Genomic DNA, 27,815 nt, shown 5'->3' with positions numbered 1-27,815 from the left:
TACAAAACTTCAAATGCGCCTAAGAGTACTGTAAAGGCAAAAACTTACTGCAATTTCCCTTGACAGAAAACAGAATTGGTTGGATGAAAGCTACACAAATTGTGGTTCCTTCCTCTCTGCTACGTGATGTCAACAGTTAAAAGGGATTGGATGTGCTATAGGAACCCTTTATTGCACTCCCCAGTCTGTTTCAAGCTTGATATGCTGCGCTGCTGTACAACGACAGCAAAGTAAAATGGTAGATACACAACTGTCTCCGAGGAGGAGGAAACTGCCGATCACGTTTTGGGTGCCTTCCTCTGGCTCCAGGCAGAAAAGCATGGCTCCAGAACAGCTCAGCAGAAAATTTGTTTGGAAAAGTCCAAAGAAAGGAGAAAAGGCTTTTTCTGAGACAACTCTGGTTCCGTTAATAATCAACAAGTAATAAAAATGTTCGTTGATTCAGAAACCCCTCTCTATAGCAGCAAAGACATTGACTGTGACAGCACATAGCTGGGCTTTCATAAACACTTTTAATCCTGCTCATCATTAGTAAAGAGGAGTTGTTCCCTGCCCTTTTTTAATGCTCCCAGCCTGGAAATGAGTGGCTACGTCTACCAAACTGCTATTTAAACTCACTCCAGTGGAAGCTGCAACTTGCTTTTACTAGCAAGGAGTAAGGATGCAACAAATCCTGAACCCAAACAAGCAGCTTCCAGTATAAACTGTGTCAGAGAGAAGAGCAAAAAGAACAGCAAAGATGAAAGTGAAGAAGCTGGGACAACGATGATTTTTGAACCTTTATCAGAGGTTCCCCTTCACCTCCGTTTAGTTTCTCCAAAGCACATCCACCACTGGAGTAGGTCGTACAGATGCATTCTTACAGATTTATTTTTTCCCTTTGCACATTATTTGTCACATCGCTCACCCTACCCACTCACGCCTCAAAAAAGTGGACAAAGTCTATGCCATCACATTGCGTAGTTTCCAGACTTCTCCTCTAACAGTATATATTGTGGATATCCAGGTGTGCTTCATGATCATTCAGTCTGATGAGCAATGAGAATTTTAGGTAACTGCATTTGAATATAGACCAGATTATTGACTTTGTGCTGGATGGACATAAAACTTGAAATCTAAAGACCCCCAAATTTACAGCTTAGTGTGGAAATTATTAACACATCTGTGATAGTGTAGTTTACTTAAGCAAGCTGCCAAACCAGAACCATCTTTCTAAAGTATTTATACCTTGACTCGTTCCTAGATCATCTGCATAGGTTACATATTTTTGCACAATACCTGCAGCTCCTTATTTTAAGAAACTCATTTTTTAGTGGCACAAACTAAATGGGCAAAGAGAATGAGACAGTAGTTCTTGCAACTGCCAGTAAAACCAATGTTTCTGTAGTTCCAGCTGTTAGCAAATACTATTGAAATGTGAAGCTGGAAGGCTATGAAGATCTTTAAGCCATCATCTCCAAAAGTATTTAGGAACCAAGTCTTTTTGAGCGAGGCAGCTACACAGCAGGTACTGAAACATCCTAGAGGACATGGGCATTAATAATTCAAGGCGAAAGGCTTCTTGACAGTGTAAATGGGAGGAAAATAAGAAAAAAAGGGATTTACCATGGAGCGGTGAGCCAGACGGGCTGCTCGACAGGCCTGGAACAGGGCTACAGCGTCCTCCTTGCTTAGACGTCAGCTCTTGCTCGATCTCTTCCAACCCTGCACTCTTCTGGAATCGGCTCATGCGATTTACCACCCGGGGTGACATGTGTGTTCGGACGCAGGGCTGGCCGCCGTAAGGATTGATAGGAAAAACATGGGAAGTGCCACGAAGCGTGCTGACCACCACCCAGCGACAGTCATGGCTGAAGGAGATATCCTGTACCTAGGAAACAGAGGAGCGAAAGGGGAATGTAGTTACCAATGTACATATATCTAATGAAGGAAACGGACTACCATGTTCTGAGCAAAGACAAATCTTGTTGGAAAAGTGAATTAAAAAACCCTAAGTCTGGGCATAACTTTAATTTTTGCATATATACCAATATATATTAGAAGTACAAGCTGCAGTACAGCACCCAGTTCCAAAGTTTGTCTACTTTTCCAAAGATTCCAAGATTTTTCTTTTCAACAGGCCTGAACTTATGAAAACAAACCATGCTGCAAAGGCTACAGAAAGCCAGAAGAGCTCAGTGTCATTTTCAAAGAGAACTTAGTTCTAAAAAGAGCTGGGAAACCATTTCAACTACATGTTTTGTTTCTTGTGTGTTTACTTCGATTTTTAGAGATTACCCAAAAAGAGGGAAAGGGAGAGATGAGAACAAGAGAGACATCTCACCACTGGGCCTGATTTTGACAAATACTGGCACTCAAAACTGCATTTTAAGTCAACAGAAATACCATGTCCTACATAACTTAACAAACCCCAAACCAATGTATGTTCAAAAGCTGGCAATAATGGTCTCTAATCCCACTATTACTGGTTTATCCCTTGGTGGAATTACCATTCATCCAGGTATCCCTGGACTTAGGTTCTTTGTTCATTTTGAAACTCTGGGAAGGAACTGAACCACCTTAGCCACTTCCTTCTATAAACCCACTCCATTTTACATATAACAATCTTTATTAATCTGCTATTAAAGTTCCAAGAAAGACCCCAGTTACGTTTCTTCTTATGCATACGAATCCTTATCCACCATCTGAGACATACAAATCTTATTTCAGCTTAAAATGGTCAGTCTTGAAGCTAATATAAAAATGCAGTTAAATATTTTCTACTCTAGTTACTCTTTGCATTGATCTCAGATATGAAGTTCGGAAGGATTTAATTCATTTAAGTGTGCTCTACCCAACACTTGGCTGGAAAGCAAATTCTTCTTCCTGAAGAAATGCTTTAAAAGAGAGATTAAAGTTTGTTTCCAACCCTGTACTGGCAGACAACTCAAGAAAACAAGTAGTCTGGGTTAAAACGATTTATCATAGAAAAAAAAAATTAAAATCATTCTTACAAAAATGTTTTTAAAGGTAAAAGGTGACTAAAAAGAACCACATAGCCAAGTGGGATTTAACAGGGCAAACAAACATATAGACGAAGGATTAGTTTTCATTATATTATCAAACAGCATAAACTAAATAAAATTCTTTAAGATTTCACTGAAGCCAGTTTTACAATACACTGGAGGTACTCAAATTGGAGTAAACACTGATAAAATCTTGACAAATATTCCAGAAATGCACTCCGGCTATTTCAGACAAAAGCAGCAAGTATTCATCAAAGTGCAAGTTTCCAACTGAGCCCTGGAGCCTTTGAGATAAAAAAAGGATTTAAGTCTTGTGACTTGTGACAAGATATTTGGCTGACAGACTGTCACGACACAAAATACTTCATCAACATTACATAGATAAACTAAAAAACAGCGCTACCCACCTGCACTTTTCAATTGTGATGACATACCCAAATGATCTGCTAATGATATAGCTAAACAATCTCCCCCAAATCTGACGGGTTTAGCACTTTCAGTGATTCTGGTCTTACAGACACAAAGTCACAGCACTTAGAGCTCCTAGTTTGCCTACAAAGCGTTTCACCCTAATAGATTGCTCCAAAAGGATTAGAGACCCCACAGGGATTATCAAGAGCCAAAAAAAGAAACCCCGAAGAAGCTGCGGGGTCAGAGGAAAACTATGGCACCAAGAGCATTTAAATACTTGTCATTAAGAGGGGCGATTTCTACCAGTCAAAATTAAACGTAAGGACTTCATACAAACTGCCATTCTCAGCTACAACGGAAAGATCACCGATACAATAAAATCATGAAGGCCGTTGGAATAAATTTCCAATCCAGGCAAAGGCTTCATTTTCTAATTTCTAATGACATGAAGAATGGTCATATCTTTCATTATATGCTCTGAACACATCACTGTTTTCCAAGTATGTGGTATTCATTTTAGATCCGGCCTTAAGTTCCCTTCCTGATCTCAAAAACCATCCAGCTGTCCCAGTTCAAGAAAACAGCTTTTCTTTCCTTCCCCTTTGCCGTTCTGCTCGCTCGCTCGGTGCCTCCAACACATGGATCATAGAATCATAGAATTAGAGAATCATAGAATAGTTTGGGTTGGAAGGGACCTTAAAGATCATCCAGTTCCAGCCCCCGTGCCATGGGCAGGGACACCTCCCACTGGCTCAGGCTGCCCAAGGCCCATCCAACCTGGCCTGGAACACCTCCAGGGATGGGGCAGCCACAGCTTCTCTGGGCAACCTGGGCCAGGGCCTCACCACTCTCACAGTGAAGAAATTCCTCCTTATGTCTACTCTAAATCTCCCCCTCTCCAGTTTATACCCGTTCCCCCTCGTCTTATCCCCACAAGCCTTTGTGAATAGTCCCTCTCCCACTTTCCTGGAGCCCCTTCGGGTACTGGAAGCTGCTCTGAGGTCTCCTCGGAGCCTTCTCTTCCCAGGACAATCTGATTTCACAGCTCAAATCTTTAAATCACTGCTTTCACCCACTTTGATCGTGTACCCTCTCATGTTAGTTGCTGGAGCGTTCTTAGAGGACAGTTCTTTGAGATTATAAAGACAAAAAAATGTACCTCCCTGTTTTGCATAACAGAGATATATCAGTTCTTATATTAATACTCTGATTTCAGTATACATCCTTAGGATTACGTTGTTTTAAAAACACATACAACAGCCCTGGCATGTGACAACACAAGCCAAGAAACTTGCAAACAATCATTACAGGATGTTTTTTCTCAGTGTAAACATTACACAGAAAAAAATATTCGTGATCTTCAGGAAGAAAGTTTGGAACAACCTAATCCAAAATGCTCTCTGTAAAATAGCAAACACAAACACGCGCAGTTGGAGAGTGGGGGATCACGGTCAGGACTACTTAAAATATGGCTAAAACCACAGAGGCAGAGAGCAGGCAGGGTTTTAAGACAGCAATAACAAGAGGGAAAAAAAGTGTTGACAGATGAGTGTGAAATGAATTAAGATTTATGGGAATACAGCTATGAAAGCCTACTCAGCAGCGAGACAAGCTATTTTGGAAGCTACTGGTACACATGCGATAATTCCACCCATCTCCAACCAGGCTCAAAAATGGCCTCGTTGGTCTCTCACAGATGCATGATGAGTGGCAGTACCACCACCAGTTCAAGGAGGTGACTCAGAGAATATTTCATACAAGGCTATTAATTAAATACATTCACATCAAAGCAGCTCAAATCCATCTGTGCAATGCAAGGGGGTTCACAGCTTCCCAGTAGACCTGCAAGAAAGCAGTGGACCAAGCTGAGAGGAGAATGCTTGTCACGCCAGTCTCAGAAATTACTTCAAAATATCAGCTCTGTGTGTGTCCGTGAAATGAAAATGTATAAATTACCACATCAGACTTGCTGTTATCCACCACACGGTTACTGTACATTACACAGAGTTCTTGACTGCTTTGAGTATAAACAAACTGCACAGTGGCCCATTAGTGGTTTTCAAGTTTATGCTAAGTGTTGCAATTTATTGCTGTTCTTTAAGTTAATGTACTATTATTTCATGTATTTATAATATATTTCTGGAGTTGTTGTTAATTATGATGTAATGTTTAGATACCAAAGATCGATCAAACCCCCATAGTGTTTACAGCAATATGTTAATAAAGCACAAAGTACACTAGGGCTCTCATGATGCCAAGTTTATCCTATAGCTGAAGGTCAACATCAGATTTAATACTCATGTCTGTATTTCAAAATGTTATCTGTCTGCTTCTGTCTGGGCCAGGAAAGGGAATTATAGACCTGAGATTCTGTTTAACTTGGGAAACCTTAAGATGTTTTAAACTGCAATACTAAATACTTATACGGGAACATCAATGCTTCCTCCTAGCTTTACCATCATCTCTTCCTCCTATTTTGTGAGCAGTTTGGTTCCTTAAGCTTCAAGCTACATTTCTTGTATATGCAAATGTCTCAGTGAAATCCCTGGATACTTCAAGATTAGAAGCACCAAAGCCTTTTCTTGCCTGAAGGAATAAGAAAATATGGTTAAAAGACAACCACAGTACATTATAAGGATAACAATGTGCATCGTCCAATTCACGTCTGAGCCAGGGATCTGCGACTCCTGTTGTACAAGAGGTCTGCAGAAATATTGTCCATATTTTATAGACTATTCGGCTTGCTGCACAAATCCTAGTCAGTACCTGTCAAACCCAAAGGGGTTCTGGCCACCCAAACATGCTGCACCTCTCACATTACTGCCTATGGACTTTTCTCCGCATTAATATGATACAAAAACTTTTGAAAAAGACTTCAGTACCCTCACAAAATTACCAATACCACTTTCAGAATCATGGACAATGCAGCTGTTCTCCTATCAGAGACAAACAGTGTTTCAAATATTCTGGTAGGCTTTAGCATGACTTGGAAAGCGATCATCCAGTATTCCTACAGAAAGGAAATAACAGTCTGAGAAAGGTTTTCTTAACAGCCGCTAGGAAAAAAGTCTTTCAATGGCATTAAGTCTTTCAGCTTGTATTATACAGTGAGTCCTCCACCACGTAGCTTCCTTCACCTTTGTCATGTCTCTCACCTTCACCATTTGTTTCTCACAACCCTTTCCATCAAAGCCTTCACTTCTAACCCCCATAAATTCTTACACAATCTTCTCTGTTCTCCTTCAATTACTCTTCTCCTTTGCTTCATTTTAACCTCTGCTATCCTATTTCCCTGTTTTTCAAATTCTACAATGTAAAATACTGCAGAAAACTGAAGGAGAACTTGGCAGCCACGTTCAGAGTCTGACCTGGGTGAGACAGTGGCGTAATTTAATATACAGAGTCCTACGAGGACCCACTGTGTGTCAACAGCCCTTCCGAAGGGTGGCTCTCAAAGTTGTACAGATCGAAAAATTACTTCTGATATTCTAAAAATCTGGAGGAAATCATCTGAATCGAAGGCATCAAAGCTGACAAACATTCACTTATTTTTAATAGCAGAAATCATTTTTGCTATCATTCTTTCCTCCTTCCCACAGCTTCTCCAAAGACTGTGTTAATTAGAACATATTCACAAAATAAATAAAAAAAATAATAAAAATTCAAGCCATAACTGAAAAAAAAAACCAAAGCAGGAGTAAGGGCAGCACATAGAAAACAAGTTTTAAAAGCAGTCAGAGGATAGTCAGAGGAATGGCTGATTACACACACAATCCCATGGGACAGGCAGTGACCTTGTTTACCACCGCTCTTGGGAATGACCGGCAGCCCATACCCAGCCTCTGTATTTCAGGGCTTCTAGAAGTTAATATTGTACTTACTTGCTGCACAACATATCCTATCGCTGACTGTCTTAGAAAGAAGGAGCTTTACTGGGCTGTCACAGTCCCTTCCCAGGCAAATCCATTCCTGATCTATGTGCATAATGCATCAGTCAGAAAACAAAGCTCACAAACACCAAACCATGTTATTTTCACAGTGATTACAAGAAACGACTATTAAAATGCATTCTGATCTTCCCGGGGCTCTTTATTTCTCCTCTAGTGCCCCGTTTTCAGTTGTGGCAAGTTACACCAGAACAATCTGTATATTCTTGTGTGTTTCACTGCATTAAATTAAACTTCAATAGTGAAGTGGAACAACAATGAAGCATGCCCAGCATCACTGCAACAGGAACTTAACCCAGTTTCACGCACACCGTGCACTGTCACAGAGGAAACACACCATTACTTGAAGGACACGACTGAAGTATTTAATTATGCTGGGCAGGGTGATGTCAGAAATAAGAAAACAACATCCTTAAACAACAAGAAAGAGCAGCAGGACTGAGAAGGCAAGGGTCAAAACACATTCGAAAACTGGTCTGTATTTGAATTTTTGGGGTTGAGAAAATGTAGTAGCAAACACTAAAGAAAAAATAATAAAATGATAGACTACACAATAAAATTTATCAGACTTGCACAGACCCAACTCTGTCTCCCTGAGTCGTCAAAATGGATTTCAGTTCTGTATCAAAGCAACGGCAGAATCTGGGCACAGTGAGATGCTCATGTAGGGTCCTTTGGCCAAAGCAGCTGCTCTCTATTAACCACCGAAACAGCAGACGGCTCTCTGCTTGGAGCTGTCTCCTCAAGACAGGTGAGCGCCTTCTGTTTGCAACAGTTTCTTACTGTCTGCTTTCCTCAAAGAATGATCAACTTCCCTAAATTAATCTTTATTATTTCAAGACTGTCCCAGATTCTTTCCCAGAAAAGCAAAGTCTGTCTTCCAGAGGCTATTTCAATAATTGCAGCTACATAATTACGCCGAAAGATAGGAAGAAATTCCCATTAACCATGGAGGTTTACATCAAACGTTTGTAAACGATTCCGATGTTTCACTGCCTGGACAGGGTACGCGACACAACCTTGAACGGTCCCTATGAAATTACGTCACAAAAACATTCACGCGTTCCCTAGAAAAGCGTAAAATTGCATGTGATCTGGGGCAACACACGCTGGAATGTTTTTATCATTCCCCGTGTTTACCTGTGTGGACTGAAGTCAGTTATAGCAGCAGTCTGAGAGTCAGAATAACAAAAGTCTAACAGTGCGGAAGATTGCAGAGGACGCTGGCCACCACACCACCGACGCTATCGTTACGTTTATTTGTTCTGGGCTGAGATAATATTGTTTTCAGGGATATTTTTTTTTTTCTGTTTACAATTTCAGATCAAAGAGAGAGGATCATCAGGTGACAGTCTTACTTTCATCTGCAAGTAAATGAGCTTCCTCAGTTCGGAACATGCTATACCTTTATTCAAAACCTTCAGAAAAGCTCTTGGATAAAAATACAAGCGCAGAAAGCGTTGAATTACAATGCAAGAGCTGTAGGACAAGAAGAGCATCCTTAACCGAAACGTCTATCACACCCACATTTTTCTCCTTTACAGCTGAAGTGTGCAAGTACGGACTCTCCGAGAGCTTCAGTTCTCTCTCTGGTGTGGTTAAATACAACCACGGATTGCAGTGAACCGATTCACAGTGTAACACATTGCACCAAACATACTGGATTTTGTTCTCTTAAGTAAAAAAAATAATAATTCTAAAGCATAAGAGGCACGTAAGGACTAAATGATATTAATCCAATGTAATTGAAATGGTGACTTCTGTGTTTGCAGAATAGTAACTTGGAACGTTGTGACCTTGGGACTTGAATCACTCGAAGCAATGAAGTATCAGAGCACTTCACATTCCTTCATGACCACTGTCCTCGCAACTCCCTTAGGAGACAGAGGTCCACTTTCCTTACCCCATCTTCCTGCGAGCCACATAAAAAAGTCAGTGGCTTTGTTGGGAACTGAGTGGTCTTCAGAGTTCTGACTCAATGTTTTTTTCAGCACAGAAGGCTTCTTCCTATATTTGCTGCTCAAAGTCTGCAAATACAACATAGATTTGCAGTAACAGGACTTTAAAACTCAGCAACGCTCCATTCATTGTTCAAAGCATCCAAAAAGAGAAAAGGAAAACCATGTTACGAAGAACAACTGTGAACAGTCCCAGAGAATACTACTACTACTAACCCTTAACTCCATTATCGAGGAGAACAGATGCTCAGAACCCCTGCCTCACCAAGCACTGTCCCTAAACCTCCCTCAGCACCACGAAGCCAATACCAAGCGGACCGGTGGGGCGGATAAGCTCTAAAAGGCATTTCTCAGACCCAAACTAGAATTTGTCTGGAATTTAGAAAAACAAATGCATGATGAAGCATATATTCTTTAGCTTTATTAAGTCAAAGTAACCATATAAGCTATCTGACTCCAGAAAGACACATGGGTGACTTGGAGACAATGCTTGATTGCAGGAAATCGATCAGAAAACACCATTATTAAATCACAACACTTGCTGCTTCTCCTTTAATGGACATTAAGCATGCAACTTAATCCACTTAAGATGCTTCTGTGTACGAATGACAGAAGGGACTTCTGTCACCTTCTCTTAGGAGACAGATGAGAAATACCCAGCTATTGCTCTGCTAAAGACAAGGCAAAATAGCGACTGGGAATTCTGCAGCCCTGCAAAAGGGGATACTCCAAGGCTGGCTGAAATTACAATTCAAACATTGTTATAACATCAGATATACCCGTCAATATTTGGAACACTAATATATTTATTAGTGTTTCTAATTCAAATTGCTGCTCCCAAACAACACTGCGTGCCATGTATTACACAAGGCACACACTGTAGATCCAAGACTTCTTGGAAAAATCGCCTTACAGCGTACTCCACGTACAGTCAATTTGTGCAGAAGCAGCGATTCCATTCAGGGAACTTCTGTGTGTCCAGCAGCTTAAACACAGCCACGCAGACAAGTATGTGAAACTCCTATAAACACTACCAACATACCAGTTCTTTGTCCATGGACTAAATGATTTATAGTATCGATAAGTATTTGCAAGGAACACGGCAATGGATCACAAAGCAAAGAAAGAAAAATCATGCATCAAATCAGGCTATGGCAAAGCTCTGTTGAATAGAATCTCATGTGCGAAAGCAGATGATTTCAGTACGGACATTAAAATACCACATAGAACAAGGGCATAATGACAATGTTTAAACAATTTATAATGGGCACTAACTAAACAAATTTTGACACTGATAATCACTCATGTCCATCAACACAAATTAGAACTTTTTATAGCTCCAGTACAGAAGGTGACCTTTAAGACCACTGGCCTTGATTCACAATTAGCTTTAAACTGGCGGGGGGTGAGGGGTGGGGAGGAAAAAGGCCTGGGTGCAAATTTACATATACTGTTTTAACCAAGACGGGAGGTCCCGGGGCTTCCAGTATGTGTCTCAGAATATCTGCATTGAGGGTTACATTGAATAGTCTCCAGAATTCTTGTCTAATGCTACTCACACATGACATTTATGGAACAGAAGAACAGCAACACATACTATTCTTCTCACTAAACAAACAGATGTATCATTAAAAAAAAGTAAAAGCATCCATCATATTATGTACATATTTTATATTATAGATGTGTGTCGAGAATCACAGTTACCAATGTGTTATTGTTGCTGGATAGGTTAATTACCAAGGGAGTTGTGAAATCCATCAATACGCCTCAGACGGGTTAGAATTTTCTCTATTTTATACCATTCCAAAAGCTATACTGTTCGTGTTCCAAATGAAAACTATGTGGCAAACTAAGAAAAAACTTTACTATGTTGATTCTGAGAATTTTAATGCAATGCCTTCACACAGATGCTAATACTATATCCCAAAAACCGTGTACCAAAAAAGGTTTATTCTTAAAACATGTTATGTTTGCTTTCCAATGTATGCCTTGAAAACAAATTTATCAGCTGTAAAATACAGAAGAACATCTTTGTTTCTAGTGACTGGAGTCCTATGCTTTGGTTTTCAACACTGATTATAGGATACTTCTCATTTTTTGATGAAAGCAAACCAAAAATAACTCTAAAACATTAAATCCATTTGAGTACAAGCTCAAATAGATGACAGTGTAGGTACATACACAGATCTCAATGCTTTTTATACTACTTAGAAAAATTATTTGCCTTACCTTTTATACTACTTACAAAAATTATTTGTAAGTACCGTATATATTGCCCAAGGTATTGGGCATTTTTCTCTGAGCTCCCTCTCACTTTTCGGATTCAGCTGTTCCTTCCCGTAGTAAACCATGGCCTATAAGAGCAATCGCACCTTTGCAGAACGGTAGCAGTGATGCTTTAGAGTATTTACATCACCAGCAATTTAAGTTACTGGTGAATGGTGAGTGAAACATTATCAACCACTACTCGATCAAATAAAGCTTTCAGATTCTACTGGGTACAAAGGTAAGGCCAAAAAAACTTCGGAGAAATAGCACGATGCATGGACAAAAAATGGTTTGAAGGAACTGTAATCACGGTACCACCATAATCCAAGCTTCCAGTGTCAGGGTCATAATCGCAGCGCCTGAGGCTTCTCTCTGTCACACTAGTTTACATCTGCCAGACTGTCGCAAGCCCGTGCTTTCAGTGTGTAATTGCATCAGCAAGTGCAATACTCATTTCTTACCCTGTGGTGACATTTTAATTTATGTATTTAAAACAGGTTCTTCAACAGTTACTCAGTGCTACAAAGGTGAGGCTCTCCCGATGCCTAAAAGCGTTGCAGCGAAGGATTCAAGCATAATACACTGCACGGCTGCTATCGCAGTGACCCCAGCAAAAAGGATCTCGCTCACTTTTCTCTCCTTTACCAGTAAATCAGTTTACTGAGCGTTATTTAAAATACAATTTCAGACCTTTTCACCCGAGGCGACCCTAACACAGTCTTCTATCTTTAAGAATGGGATTTTTAAACCGGGAAGTTAAATGCGTATCACTGCAATCTCCAACAGGTTCCCCCACTTTGCTAATGTCTAGATTAAAAGTTAATCACAGTCTTGGGATTAACTCTTCTTTTCAACTCTTGAATTGTCTATCGTTGGCTTCTCCCACCAAAGTCAAGCAAACCCCGGCAGTTCCTTCACAGGCATTAGACAAATGTTTAACATGTTCCATGAGAAAAGGTTAAGCACAAACAGAGCTAATAATCTGGGCTCTTTGGAGGCAGTGTCATATCTGAATAAATCTGACAGCACCTCATTGTAAAGGGCAAGAATTTATTATTATCCGGGTTAAGCGTTCTGCTCTTATCCATTCTGTGGCTATAACAGAAGAAAGGCTCTTTGTGTGCTGAAACAAACATTAAAGTGCCAACATACACAAAATGTATAAGGTGCCTGGGGATTATTCTTCAGCAAATAGTTCAACTTACTTTGGCTTCAGTCTCTCCCCTGTGAAGTGTATACAAATGATGGACGGCACTTTGTGATGATGACCAAGGATGTGTCAGTATTTGAAAAACATGGAAATCATGGCCTAACGTGTCAGTAGTGACCAGCAACATCCCTGGGTAAAAAAAAGAAAAAGAAAAAAGAAACACAAAAGCACAACAGATTAATCACTGCAGACGAAGAGGCTTATGAATGTCTACCTAAAAGAAGCTAGTGCAGCTTACATTTTGTTTTCTAGAAAGAAAAGAAAACAGTTGCAGAACATTACTGAATGGAAAGGAATTCACTTAATAAAAATTAATCAGAACTTCAACCTAAATCATTAATAGTATCACTACCTCATTATTACAATACAAACTATAAAAGCCAGCTGAAAAATGTGGGAATATTCTAACTATAGCTGAGAACTTGCACGACTAATATGAAGCACTAAAATGATGAATGTTAAGAGTGAAAACCCAAAGCTTCTTCACTGGGAAAGAGCCAGTATTAAAAAAAAAAATCAATCTCTCCATAATAATAATTTTTGGAAGCTGTAACATTATCAAAACCCAGCCAAAACAACCCATACCAAAAACAATCCTCAAGAAGCATCTTTCTTATAAACGTATATGAAATAAACTGTCTGATTTATTGCTTGAAAGGCAGCAAATCCGAGTTGAGAGCTTTCAAGTGAAATATTAAATTAGGTACTAACTTCATTGAAAACAGGTCACCGAGGGATGTACTGAAGTGATTAAATTAGATGAGCAGCAGAATCATAGTAACTTATACATGCTATTTACTTCCTTTACCCACTACATGTCAGTTCATAACCCAGTTTTAAACATTTACGAACATATTTGAAGTCAATTTGCCAAAAAAGTTTAAGTCTTTATACCAAAAAAAAAGTATTTTTGTACATAAAAGGAAAGTACAGCATCGTGGCAGAATTTAAGACTACAGTAAACAAACTTCAGTGGGTTTTTTTGGTATAAAACTGCCCATGTTACCATGCTTATTAATGAAATTCAAGAAGACACCACATCAAATAATCCTCTGATATTTAATTATCCTCTGATATTTAAATTACAAAGTAATCTGTACACAGCTGAAGTGTCTTCTAAATAATTTTCAAGGTATCCCTCCCTCTATTGAAGAAAACCAGGAATTTCCACATGGCGCATCTTGTTGTGTTGATTTGCCACATAAAGCATAACTGAAACTTGAATTGTAATGGTAACAGGTGACCATCAAAGCCCTAACGTACACAACTTTCAAAAGTTTAGATGTAAACTAAAAGAAAATTCTCGTGCACAAGCAGCAAAGACACACACTCTTAGTGAAGATTAAGTTTAATTAACTTTTCTACTGAATCAACATTACAACATCACTAGATGATTAGCTGGAGCGTTTTCCCTCTTTGGCAGTCCTCGAATCCTCCTTCCCTTAAGCCCAAATAGAAGAATTCCCGCAGCCAAAGGCCTGACGTTCTGGGCCCATTTCATCTCCCGGTGCTGCTCCCTCCTCTGAGGTTTGTGAGCAGGTCCTGGTTCCCGGAGGAACGGCCCCGTGCCGAAGCCTCCAAAGAGGGGAATGCAGCAGCATCGCAGGCTTCGTCTGACCATAACTGGTGGTGCCTCACCTTCTCTTGACTGTAACGCTCAGCAAATAAGGAACTTGCAAAAAGACACAAATATTTTGAAGACTCCGAAGCCCACCAGCAGTGAGGTACAAAACTGGAGAGAAATCAAACTGCGTTTAGAGACAGAATTGCCTACAAGTTTCCTTCTCAGCTTGACCAGTGATGCTGGCAGGGCTTGGCCAGAGAGCGCGGCCACCCACGCTGCACACATCCATTTCCTCAAAATCACACAAACGCTAAACCTTAAATCTGACCTCAGCAAGATTCCCTCCAGCAGACATACTTTTACTGTTGCAGGCTGTTACTCCGATTCCAAGCGTTAGAAATGAAAAGAGAGTTTGTTATGGAGCTAAGAAATCCGTGAGTGCATTTGAGTATTATGTTTGGGCGGTAAGGCATGTGAGTTGAGGTTGGTCTGGATGTTAATGTTGGCTTAACTGGCAATTCCCTTGATTTGTAGCGACTGCGTTGATAGGAAGTACAGCTAAAGTTGCTCAAGTGCAAGTCAGCCAAGTCTTTAGTGTGGGATTATGCACATAATTTGCATTAATTCTGTTCTGAAACATCACAAAATACACTTCCCTACGACTGAAGTGTGCGGTCCTCAATAATATATAGCATTTCCAGTGGAGAAACCTGGAAGCAAGCAGGGGTTTGTGTGCTAGAATTAGGCTGTTGCTATTACTGGAGTGAGGATATTCCAAAAGATCTAATTCAACAGTAAGGATTTATTTTCTATATTCCCATATTTGCCTCTCCTCATGCATTAGATTGCTTTATAGAGAAGCTGAGTGTGCTGTTGGTCCTTTTGAGCTCTCCCTTATTCCAGATAAAAAGGACCTTTGGAGAAGAAGAAGCTGGAAGAGGTGAATAATAAGGCTTCTCTCAACAGAGAAGAGACGGCCTCAGCAAACTCCATTTTTTTCCTTTCCCCAAAATGCTATAAGTCTTCTATGAATACAGAGGCAGAGCTGAGTGCACCCAGAGATGTGAGCACAGCATTCTTCATGTGTATCCCATCACTGGGCAATGAAGATCGTAAAAAAAAACCTTAAACGAGCCAAAAATCTGTCTGGAAGTTGGAGACAGAGCTGCATAATAATCACGAGCCAGTGAAAACACAGGAATTACCATACTGCGTTGTCCATCCAATCCATCGGTTGTTTAGCTAACCAGTATCTCGTTTCCAGTATTGGCGAGCAACACAGGTGTCTGCGGACACAATAAACCCCTCAGTGTGCAGAACGTGATATAACTTCACCCTTCTCCTCACGAAGAACCTGTAATCTCTACTCACCTCAAGCAGGGCAGTGCCAGAGAGCTCACTTTGGGAATCACACACTACAACATATGTCACAAATCCAGACAGCACATGGGGTTATCTGTTTGGATTTTGATGACGTACGCTGCACCTGAGCCAAAGAAGCTGTGAAACGTGCTTGCCTATCTGCAGGTCTGACCAGTTCCATATGATGTACGGAGCTCTTGCTTCCATATTCATGGGTGCTACCTTCAGGGTTTTTGGGTTTTGTGTTCTTCGGGGTTGTGGTTTCGGCTATTTTTTCTGGGTTTGCTGTTTTGAGGGAGTAGAGAGGTGAAGGACAACACATTTGTGAGCATAAAGGAATTGGCTTAAAAATAGAAAAATGGGTGGTATCTGATTTGGCAATTTTGTATGCATACAACCTAAAATGCTGCTGTCCGTCACTATTCGGAATAAACGCATTTTATTAGATGAAAGCTGAAGGAAAAGGGGCCCTTCACTTATATTAGCAACTATTTTTCAGTTAGTTAAAGGAAGACCTTTCATACTCACATTTGCATTTGAAATACAAATATATACTCGCAGAACTTGTGTCAACACAGAGGTCCCAAGCACAATACCACAGATGTGAAAGAACATGTATTTATAAAACAGCCTTTTGAAATACCTTCCTTACTACTGTTATTCAAACAATAAATCACTAATGTTTTAAAACATTTGACTTGGGTTTCGGTGTGTTTTTTTTCCAGTGCTCATTACTTCACACTGAAGAATCGCAGTTTTCAATTCTCGCAGCTCAGCCATTTCGTTTCTCTCTCCGTCTCCCCGCAACGAGAGGCGGCTGCGCAGCTGCAACACCCCAGCAAAAAGCTGATCCCAGGAAACAAACAGGAATTGAATCTTGGGTCTTTACCTCACTTTCACTTTCAAGTGCGGGAAACTTCAACTCAGCTTTGTAAAAGGCCTTGTGACAGTTTTCCCAAAAAGCTGTTTAGATGGAAATATGGGTTAAAGCCACTGCAAGTTCAGTCCAAAATGTTTTCTCTTATGATGTACTTTATGTATGAATAATCATAGATGAAAAGTGAATAATTCTCAAGGATTTCCTGCTTATTTTTCAAACTGGCATTAATCTCTGTTTAACAGATAACATCTGAAATCAACTGGAAGTCTTACATACACAGAACCCAGTGGAAATCTATGTGTAAAGCAGATATTACTTAGTATGTACCTCACTGCAAAAAATCTGATTTTGCTTATCCACAATACCAGGGGTGCAACAAGGTTTAATTAACGACTGTTTCACTGTGTGGTTTTTCAAATCCGCAGAGATGATTAAAATCCAGTTTCAAAGGAACAGGTATCCTAGGTGGAAAAAAGAAAAGGACCGAAGCTTTGTTTTACCTAACAGATAAGTTCACCCTAATTTACAGCTTCCTACTTTTCATGCATTCTGTTTGGGAAACAATAAGCTGCTTTCAGGATAGAAACGTTAAAAAAATACAGGGAATATATGCATAAAAGGAAAAACTGGTACAGATGCAGACTGCGGGTTAAGAGCTATTTATGCAGTATCAGAAGACTAAACCAGACTCTGGCCTGGCCATAAACTAAGCCCACGCCCTAAATGAGGTGCCAAGCCACAAAAAGCATTTGCGTCAACTGGGAATACAAGGAAAAGAAGGACTTCTAATTATAGGGCCTGGAAGCGGAAGCCCAGAGTGATTAGGAGTTTAGGCGCTGCTGTATGTTTATCTGGGAGCTTCCTCTCGCTCGCTCTCAGCCCGGGTTTGATAGATGAGGTTGGCCTAAAGGGTGGGATTGAAGTTGCTGATGGTACACAGAGTTCTCCACAATCTGAAGGAGACTGAGACGGAATACCAAGGCTTCTGCGGCCTTGTAGGAACATAACTCTCTTCAACTAGGCGTCAGCTGGTTAGCCCAAACAGCAAAATTAGAGAGCAGCAAATCACGGCTGGGGACTTGCTATAAAATCTAGGAAACTTGAGCAGCCTGAGCATCTCCACCACATCCTATTTATAACACCTACCTAATTGCAGAGTTGTTTATTATATGCATACAAATGAGGTACACACAATTTCACCTTGGGTTGAAGTTTCATGAGTAACTTCACTTTAAATAATACCATCTTTCAGAATAACAGGAGGGTTTTTTCTGCTTTCGAAAACAATGTCATTCTATAATTACGCACTGAAGAACCCAACACGTTCAAGCTGTGTTGGATTTGTTTTCAGAACACCAAATGTAAGGAAAACAGGCACACATTTGCATGAAGGGAACGTATATTCATGGCTACACTTAACTGAACAACGCAACTCTTGCATTTCCACGCATGCAGAGCCACTGAGCAAACACGCTGTTTACACAGCGATAAACAAACATCAACAACTACTCAAACTTTATTTTTTAAATATGAGCACAGATACCACGCAGCATTATATGATACTTTGTAGGTTTTCAAATTACAAGAGCAGAAGAGCTCAGCAGAACCGCGCTTACAGTGGCTCCTGATTGCATCCACACACATTTCCCTTGGCATTCCTGCTCTCTCCATTTCTGTTCCACTGCAGCTCTCTTCCAAAAGCAATTGCGTACGTATCTTGGTAAGATGTGACAAAGTTTATACGGTCCATGGTTTTATGAAACATATCGCCTCACCTATGAACAGCAGCTTTATTTATACTCACTTAACACTTCTCTGAGGCTGATGCTAATCAAAATTAAGCCAAACATTAGTGCTAGTAAGCCCACGTATACTTCCAAGTGTAACACATGCACCACAGTTATTTGGTCTCAAAAAAATTTACCTGAATAAAGAAAATCTGATTTCAACAGCAAAATCCACCAAAAGATAAAACCTCGGTACATAAAGATATAAAAAACCCAAACCAAAACACCGCAGCAAGTCAAAAAAGAAGGAAAAATGTTTAGTGAATATATAAATCACCTATGACTGGAGACCTCTATACGCAATAACACACTTAATTATATATTTAATCTGATATTTGGAGCTTGGGGTGAATGTATGGAAACTGTCAGACATTTACAATATCCCACAGATGGCTCAAGGGTGGCTTTATGTACTAAAATACGATCCACCAGTTTCAAACACCGACTACAGCTGATGGCCCAATAAATACTCAGACTTTATCAGGATGGGGTTCTGCCTCCCAAAACGAAAGGACACGCACTGAGGGCAGCCAAGTAAATGAGGGCAAAAGATCAAAGGGAACAGACTCCCCTTCCTTTTAACCTGCTTGTAATCCCTCCAAAAGGGATACAAATCCACAGTCACTACCATTCCTTTGGCCTTTCAGGGTTTGTTAGTTGCAGAAATCGCAGTCGTCATTTTTACCACTGAAATGTATTGTCATGTTTTTTGATTTTCAATGGAATAACAATAAAGTAAATGTTACAGAGAGAGGGTAAAATCCTGACCCCCCTGAAGCCTACAGAGCTTTTGCCACTAACTTCAAGACAGGAAATTATTTTGCCCTTTTCAGACGGTTATGCATCTTTAATCCCAAAGGAAGTTAACAACTTGTTAACAATGCCTGCTGTGCTAAATTACTGTTTTGATATTACTTTTAATATATTTTGGAACGCGTTATAAACCTATCATGTATCCAAACAGATATTTCCGCAATAGCAATATACAAACAAATCGATGTTTACAGACTGTTTTTAAGGAATACTTTAAATTTTAGCTACCTGAAATGTAGTCATTATTGAACAGAGGATTTAAATGACTGAAAACTTCCTAAATTTTCAGTATATCGTAAAGCCTTCAACCCACAAGAAGATGTGGTGGTGAGTATTTCTAGAAAATGAAAATTCCTGCCGGGAACGATTGAAGAAAGAAAAAGAATGTACACAAATAGAATTTAAAAGTCCAGAAAGAGCACTGACATTATTTCACAAAGTGGGCGTTCTCATTGATGTCAACCTGACTAATCAGGATGAGGAGGTCATTTTTTTTACCATCAATCAAAGAATACTTTGTGTTAAAACACACTAGGTTTCTACTTTTGATGCAAAATAAAATCCACTCCTGAATTTTCCTTCAAAAACAAACCATAAAGCAACGCTAGCAAGCTGCAGACCATGAATTATCTTTCACCTCTGGCCCAGCATATACAGTGTAGAGACACATACATCTTTTTAATTGGATTCATCAAATATGATGCCATTAGATTATTCTTAATACTTTTGTCTTCAAAGGCAATAATTCAAATTAAAAAAACAAAAGTCAAAATAAAGAGAAAAAAAGCAAATAATTGTTCTGCCATTCAATAATTGCAGCTCATTTTACTGGAGAGGGCAAATCCAGGAGGGCGATGGTCCAAAACTTGCTTTGCCAACTCGAGAAGAAAGAAGCAGTCACTATAAAAGCACGGATGAGGTGCTGGTTGCAGCTGTATCAGTGCTGCAATAATTAGCTTATACAGCACTTGCCATTATAAAAGATATCTCCAAACCTTAATTAATCTACGTGTTTCATAAGAGACAAATTGTACACCTTAGGCGGGAAAGACAGGGGGAAAAAGCGTTTCTGTTAACCTGTGAGGTGCTATCAGTGCTTCAGAACACCTAAATAAGGTATTTTTCTGCCCACTTGCTCTGATCAATGGGAAAAACTTCTGCAGAGACATTCCAATTTAAACCTCTTTAACTATTAACTCAAGGCCACCATCACATTTCAATATAGAACATTTAAATAATCAGAGGAATTTCAGGTCCGTTAAAGGTGCAGTCAAGCATCCAAAGGAGTATACAGTTTAATCTGTTTTACTGCTAGTCCAACATTAATTTTCTCGTCATTAATGGATGGAAAAGCTCTTTTGTAGCCAAGGAAGCGTAATTATTTAAAATTTTAGATGTGTTGCACTTCACAGCTCTCAGCTGCTAAGGTGGCAGGAGAAACACTTCTAGAAAGCAGATCATTTATTTACCACATTTGAAAGAAAAAAACCCAGATATTTATAAAACAGCAGCACTTTTTAGCTATTTACTAATCAGTGTCATATTTGAAAAGTTCCTCTCTTTGACATTAAAATTACCATAATTAAATCACAACAGAAATCAAAGTACAAAAATGAACTGAATTTGACATGTCATTTATTGGTTGCAGCACTGGATTAAGAATCAGTGTAATATTATTCTCTGGCACTGAGTTACCGCATGACCTTGAGGGAGTAACAGCTTCTCAATCCTTCGGTTTTCCTAAAATTAGCTTTCAGCCCCTAATGTTATAAGTTGGAAGTTCGTACAGTTCATTCTCAACACACCCTTCTTTGTAACCTGTCCTCTTCTAATAAACTGGTTTGAAATTGTACCCATAGCTTTGATTTCTGCTCTTTGTTTTCTATACTGTTTGCAAACCTCTTTTCTACCCCCCTTCCCTTGCACTGCTGGAATTATGCCACTATTCATGCAGTCAGCTACCACAGCTTGAAAAGACTCCAACTTCTTGTTCTCTGAGAACACCTTTCTTCCTCCCTAAAACTATTTCTTTGGAATTTATCCTACCAACCTTGCCCTTAACTCCATAAGGATCAAGTCTTACATCCTGTACCTTTCCCATCTTACACAGAAACTCTCTCGCTCCAGGAATGCATTCTATTATGAACTTTCAACGCAGCTGTATGAATTTACACTTTTCTACTCGACATATGTATGTAATACACTTTACTTATGTATATTAGAATGTACATCCCCCACGCCAGCACAATTTAGCTGTTGGTGTTGCTGCCGAATTGAAGGTAGCTACAGCTACAGTGATGTTTTCCTTAATTACCGTATTTCTAGTTTGGTTTTAAGGGCTTGTACTGAAAAATATTGCAACTTTTGCTCCTCCTAAAATGGTAAGAAGTCATGACAGAGTCCTGTAGCCGGCGAACACTTCCATGAATACATTTAAGACCTGTAGAGAAAAGCTTTTATTGAAAAACGCTGTCCCAAGAGAAGACCACCACTAAGCTTTTGTAACAAAATACCCTTTTCAGAGGCTGTAAGTCCAGTTACTTGCCTTAACAAATTGGCAACTGAAGCACAACCTCTAAAAAAAATCAAATACAGGCTAATTCTCAGCTTTCCTGGCTACCCACAGCCACCTACCGGATTTTTTGTAGCTATAGTTCTTGGCAATGAAGCCTTTTCCCTCCAGCCTAACAGAGAAACCAGGCATAAACCTTACAGTGACAGTAATGAATGATTAAAAATTGAGCAAACTTCAAGTTGATGTGCAAGCTTCTATTCTTATCCAGATTCCCGAGACAAATACGAGCAATAGATACATTTATGCATATGCTACCGGTAACGAGGAATAAAAGCAACGAAATGAAATCTCTGCTGCTCATCAGCAGTGTCTAACACTAGAGCTGAAGTCCAGATTGCCCAGTCCCACATCAACAACAGAAGTAAAAATCTAACACTGGGCAGTCCTGCAGCTGTGTAATACGTCACTGGCTTGTCCCAGCGCAGTTACTGTGCAACTATGACTTTTGGAAGGAATTCATGTCAAAGGTTGTGCAAAATGCACCCAACGAGAGAAAGGAGATGGCACACGCATCCCAACAGCAGCCGGCTCTAATCACAGCGCCCGTAGTGCCTGGACAACCTCCTCTGAAAACCCTGGCAGGATGGACGTTAGAAATCCCATACTGAGAACAGGAGACTGTACCCAGTTCAGATCTCACCAGCTACTGGAGGTGAAAGAAGAAATAGGACCTAAGTACAATCTCTCATTCTGCCTCTCTCAGTAGCTCAGCCTAACTTTCAAAATTACACGAGTCTGTGTAACCTGAGGCTTCTCGAGCAAGTGGAATCAGAGAGGCGGAGGAGCACCGCACTCCACACTGCAGATGGACAAAACAGCAATAGGTGTCCTAGCATCCTCTAAAATCAAACTTGATATTTGAACATCAAGACTCTTAGAATTAGCAGGCGTATCTCAAATCTAGAGCTCATTCCCCTACGCTTTACTCTACCTATAAACTGTGAAAATAACATGTATATCTGTTTTCACATTCCACTTATTCACACAAATGCATCCTTAAGACCTTGTGACCAAAAAGCATTATAGTACCCAGTATGAAGCTTGCAAACTACCCTTCTGTGTGGAGATTAAAACCACCCAACAAATACGTTAGTCCTGTGGAGGTCTGAATTATCCAGTTCATCTCCAGCAAAGAACGGCCTGGCTCTATTTCTCAGGATAAGGCAGAAGTTGTTCTTTCCTTGTGTAAGACTATCCCAATTCAATGGCACAGCAGAGTACCTAAAAGCAAAGGAAATATAGCTGTGCAATTCGGTGCCACCCTGGACAGCTGGCATCCCTCTAAACGTTCATACGGAATGGCGCCACTTTTAGGAAAAGTACTTTACCATCTAAAATTTCTATAAGGGCTGAGAAGTAAATTGTCTTGGGAACCTGGCAGAAACACCGTGTGCTGCCTGGACAAACGCTACCCAGAGTTCAACCGGAGGCGGGGGATTTGACTTCAGACACCAAGGTTAGTCACCCTGACACCCACTGACGGCACTGCTGCACGAATCCAGCAGCGAGAGAGCGTGGAGATTTTGCAGTTTTATAAAGCACGTTCTCTTCTTGCCTTACTTCACCACAACCCTGACGGAGACAGCCGATGCCACTGAAACAGATGCATTAACTGCAACAAGCAACACATGGCATTTTCACATGAAATTCTCCTTCTGCGGCTTACGCCGCGGCGCAGCTCGGCGCGAAATACAAGCTGTAACTTCCCTTCTGCCTTATGAAGCCAGTTCAGCTAATAAAAGGAGAGCAAAAAACCCCAAGCTGGTGCAGCCTGGGGGGAAGGCAGCACAGAGACACAGCCACACACAGCACCACAGCACACGCTGCTGCCTGAATTCCTGCAGCACCTTTCAGCTCTGGGGCTGCTGTTAAATCCCTGAGCCCATAATGTGTACGATGGGGAGAGCAAAGGATATAAAACATACCTTCCTCTGCAAGCAAGAGAGGATCTGGCCCATCCTCTACAGGGAGAGGAGAAAACTTATTGACCCATGCACTAGACAAATGAACAGACTATCCATTAACCAGCGAATTGCACAGAATGAAATCATGTTAGAGACAATAAAATGAATATGACTTTAAAGCGTTCATTAGAACTGTCACCAACCACCTAAAATTTAACCTATAAACCACAGCTATCATCTACGTCTCATACGAAAGCTTGCCAAAAAACCCACTATTAACCTGTAGGATGATCAATAATTCTGACATACAGTAAATTCTGGTTTTAATTGGAATATCTACCATTAATTATGAAATATTCTTCTAGAAATGAAAATAAAAGAAACCAGCAAATGTTTGGTCACGCATTCATCAGGTAAGAACGTCAGTGCTGGAGAACACCGAGGCTTCAGTGACTGGACAGCACTTCCTTAGATTACAATCACAAAATACATTATTTTCATTTTTAAAACTTGATTGTATTAATATCTTCACTGTTTTCATTGGAATCAAAATCTCAAACACAGAAAGCAAAAACTGTGGTTTATTAGTTCCGCCTTCATACACAATTCAACTTCCTTTTCTGGTCTGGTATCTCTAGGAAAAGGCAGCCTTTGGGGAAAATGCACATTTATTTGTTGTGTCAAATCCAGCCCAATCAATAACTCAAGTTAACCTAAAAAAGAATATTACTCTTTGTGCTTCATATTTCTATAAATCCTAGAAAATCCCAGTTTTATGGCCTTAAACCATACCAAATAAACAGAATCCATGTGTCAGCTGCAACACTGACTACAAACACTGAGAAAAAAGTTCCTTTTTCAGCTAATCTCAAAAATTCTGACCCACAAGAGCCACGTTTTGTAGACAACAGATACTACTGTAGGCAAAATATTTTCACAAAAATAAAATAAAGGTAAGACAGAATTAAAAAATGGGGGGAGGGTATTTCCAAGCCTGTTGATAACATTTGCTATAGCAAGATGAGCAGCTGGTCAAGATTCAAAGGCTGAACCAACTGTTTTCTGTCACATTTAACAGCTCAGCATCATTTAAAATCTCGGTATTAGGAGGAAGGTGGAAAGAAATTCCACTTCTATCAGTGTGCAATCTGTATTAAACACGTAAGCCAGCTAGCTCTCAAACCCCAAACAATTTACTTTTTACCTTCCTTGAAACACTCGTGAGAAATGTCTATATATTAATAATACAGACATTCCACATTTAAACAAAAAGTTAGAATAAAAAAGTGAGACTTTTAGTTTCACTGTTTATAGAACTTAATTAAGGTTGGCATGTCAATAACATTTTCTGTTTTCCTACAGGGTGGAGGGGAAGCTTAGAGTTTATCATGAAATTTGGCTAATAGAAATGGTAAACGTAAGGTAAAAACCTACCTGTCCGGAACTGATTTCTGAAACACTCATCTTGTTCCCTTCTTTATGGATTCTATTTTTCTTGTATTATCTGTGGCTGCACAGAACTTGCGTTAAGTGTGGACAACAATGTATTTAGCAACTAATATTCAGCTTTAGCACAAATAAAATGTCTATAATTTTCTTTTAAACGTGGTGAAGTAAAGAAAATGTACTGAAATAGAACTACAGACCGATAGGCTTTAAGATCACTCTTAAAAGCACATATAACAATTTCTACCTAATGAATAGATGCGTATAATTTACACACAAGTTGGTTTTAATTATCACAGTTCGTAAAGGCCTTTATACCTTCGCTCTGTCAAAACGGAGAGAAGAACTCTATTAGTTTTTACCGTGTTAAAATCTATAAAAGGATCCTCCCTCCTGGCCTCCAAAAACTAAGCTCCTTGTGGCATATCCAGCTTGCTGAAAGAACTAAAAGGCAGATTCCCGGATGCTTATCAGTTGCGTGATTTACAGACAGTGCCCGTGGCAAAGCCTCCCCGCCGGTGCCTCCGTTTCAAGCCCGAAGGGACTACCTCGCACCACCCGTATCGAGTCGTGTCCAGCTCCCAGGACTACGCCGTAGCGCGCTCTGCCAACATCATAAATGCTGCCATTAAAATATTTGTTTTAATTCTGACCTCAGAGTCACAGCTAATAAACAAGAAAGGCAAAGAGAAATTGAAAAACAAACTAAATGCAGCTGTTGGACTGGACGGTTCACAACTGCGTTTAACTGCATCCTTTAATTTCTCTTCTATGAATAGCAGCCCTCCACCACAGCGGGCATGCCAGCCACTCAACCAAGCAGTATTTTCTTTTGAGTTCATTTTGCAGCGTTACTCCGTCATGTAAATTTTCCTGTATTTTTAACTTTTCCGTGGAGCTGCGGTCTGCAGACTATGGCTAACTCTTTGCTGGGAGTTTCTCGTTAGAGCACATACCAGCAGCAGAGAGCATTTGCATAATTTTTCCATAATCTTCCTCACACACAAGAGAACAGGACTTTTTTTGTGGATGTATAATACATGTTTGTACGTGTGTCAGTCCAGGACCCATTTAGATACATGCAGGGAGCAGATGATTAATGCTTGAGGAACTATGCACTACAAAACTCACGCGAAGGAACTCGATAGAGTGAAACAGAAAGCTTATGCTATTCGATGGATTTCCCAAAACTTACTCATTTATAAAATCAAAAGTAGTTTTTTTGAAGTGTCTTTAAACAATCAATGGAAATACTTTTCCGGAATACTAATACAAATCCTAATTAGGTAATAATCAGGAACCTGAACATACTTGAAAGAAATGTATTTAGAAAAGAGAAAACGAGGCAGCATGCTTTTAAAACTGTAGATACAAATAAAGAATCGGATGCTTAAAAATTAGGACAAAAAGAAAACCAGAATTTCCAGTTTATGATGGAATATAATCCCTGGCTATGGAGGAAAAAACAGATAATTTTATTTCGCAAAAAAACTGGTACATTTTTCAAATATGTAATGATCCTCCTCTTCCGAGATTTCAGGTTTGGGTACACGCAAAGATAGGAAATACCATCTCAGAGCCCTACAAAACTAAACACTTTTTTTCCTTTACGTGGGGGGGGCATATATTGTCATTAAAAAATAAAAAATCAATAACCATTTATTTTAATCATGTGGAAACCCAACTTTCAAACAATAAGTACCCCTAGAGCTTTATATTGCAATGTCTTTCCAAAAAAAAATAAACCCAAAAAATAGGAAGCAGATTTAGCACCGCCCACATCACACCGAAGTCTTAATTCCTAGCACCACCTCAGCTCAGGATATCTGCATCCACAACTTTGCTCAAGTCCCGAGACCTTACATGAAAGTAAAACAGCGAATACTTTGGACCAATATTCAAAGGAATAGCAAGAAACCATTTGAATGAAGCCATACACAGAAATTTCCATAACAGATCATTCCAGAGGTCTGTGCAGCCCAGTGTATTTATTGCCTTTAACAACAGCGACTGCAATCATCTCTGTGTCTACGGTGGGAGAGGGAACAAAGTGAATTAGTTTTAATGGACTACGGCTGACATCAGAATTGGTGAGGTTTTTTCCTCCTTTCTAAATCACAGCGTCTAATACAACAAAATGAAAAATGAGGATGTTTGTGTGGTTCCTTCAGTCTCCAGTCTAGACACTCTCTAGTTTAGACTAATCCAGTTTACCACTGAGCAACTGATTCTAATTGGTACCATTTAATCCCTTCCCTTCTCTCTCCCCATTCCTCTCCTCATTTCAGACCCTGCATCCACTTACGATTCCTGGCAGACTAGCATCAACAAGTTAAAAGCTTGGAAGCTTTTCTGTAAAGTTCTTAATTCAAGTTACCCCCTATGGTGTATCCCTTTCTTTCGTGAACTTCCAAAACCGAGTCCAGAGCACCTTCATCCAGAGATTACATAATAAGCCCCTGTCAATTTACATGATGCAGCAGATGGGATTCTTCTGCAATATTATAATGCCTATGACATTCTGTAAATGATTTATACCTGTTTGGGTTTTTTTTTAATATATATATATAAAAATAAATATACATAAATGGAAATGGATAAATATAATAGATAAATATTATATACCTATCAAAGTTTAAAGCCTCTTAAGGATAAATTCTTGCATAACGTTGCATTGACAGAAAA

General features: G+C 39.8%; 1 protein-coding gene across 10 annotated transcripts in view; it reads right to left on the bottom strand.

The window, feature by feature from the left end:
- The window catches only part of BCAS3 (BCAS3 microtubule associated cell migration factor), a 349,601-nt gene that overhangs the window by 241,918 nt on the left and 79,868 nt on the right, over positions 1–27,815 (bottom strand). For all 10 annotated transcript variants that reach the window (XR_008453135.1, XM_054085103.1, XM_054085105.1 and 7 more), the window contains exons 14-15: positions 12,795–12,928; positions 1,606–1,870 (exon numbers count right to left, since the gene is read on the bottom strand). Coding sequence is in view for 9 of the 10 variants with exons in the window: in XM_054085103.1 (XP_053941078.1) it covers positions 1,606–1,870; positions 12,795–12,928 (399 nt within the window). In the remaining variant the exon portion in view is untranslated. The remainder of the gene's footprint in view (positions 1–1,605; positions 1,871–12,794; positions 12,929–27,815) is intronic.

Source organism: Cuculus canorus, chromosome 20 (genome assembly GCF_017976375.1).
Source record: "Cuculus canorus isolate bCucCan1 chromosome 20, bCucCan1.pri, whole genome shotgun sequence".
NCBI lineage: Eukaryota > Metazoa > Chordata > Aves > Cuculiformes > Cuculidae > Cuculus > Cuculus canorus.
Note: the sequence above shows the minus strand (reverse complement) of the source record. Positions and strands in the feature narration are given on the sequence as shown.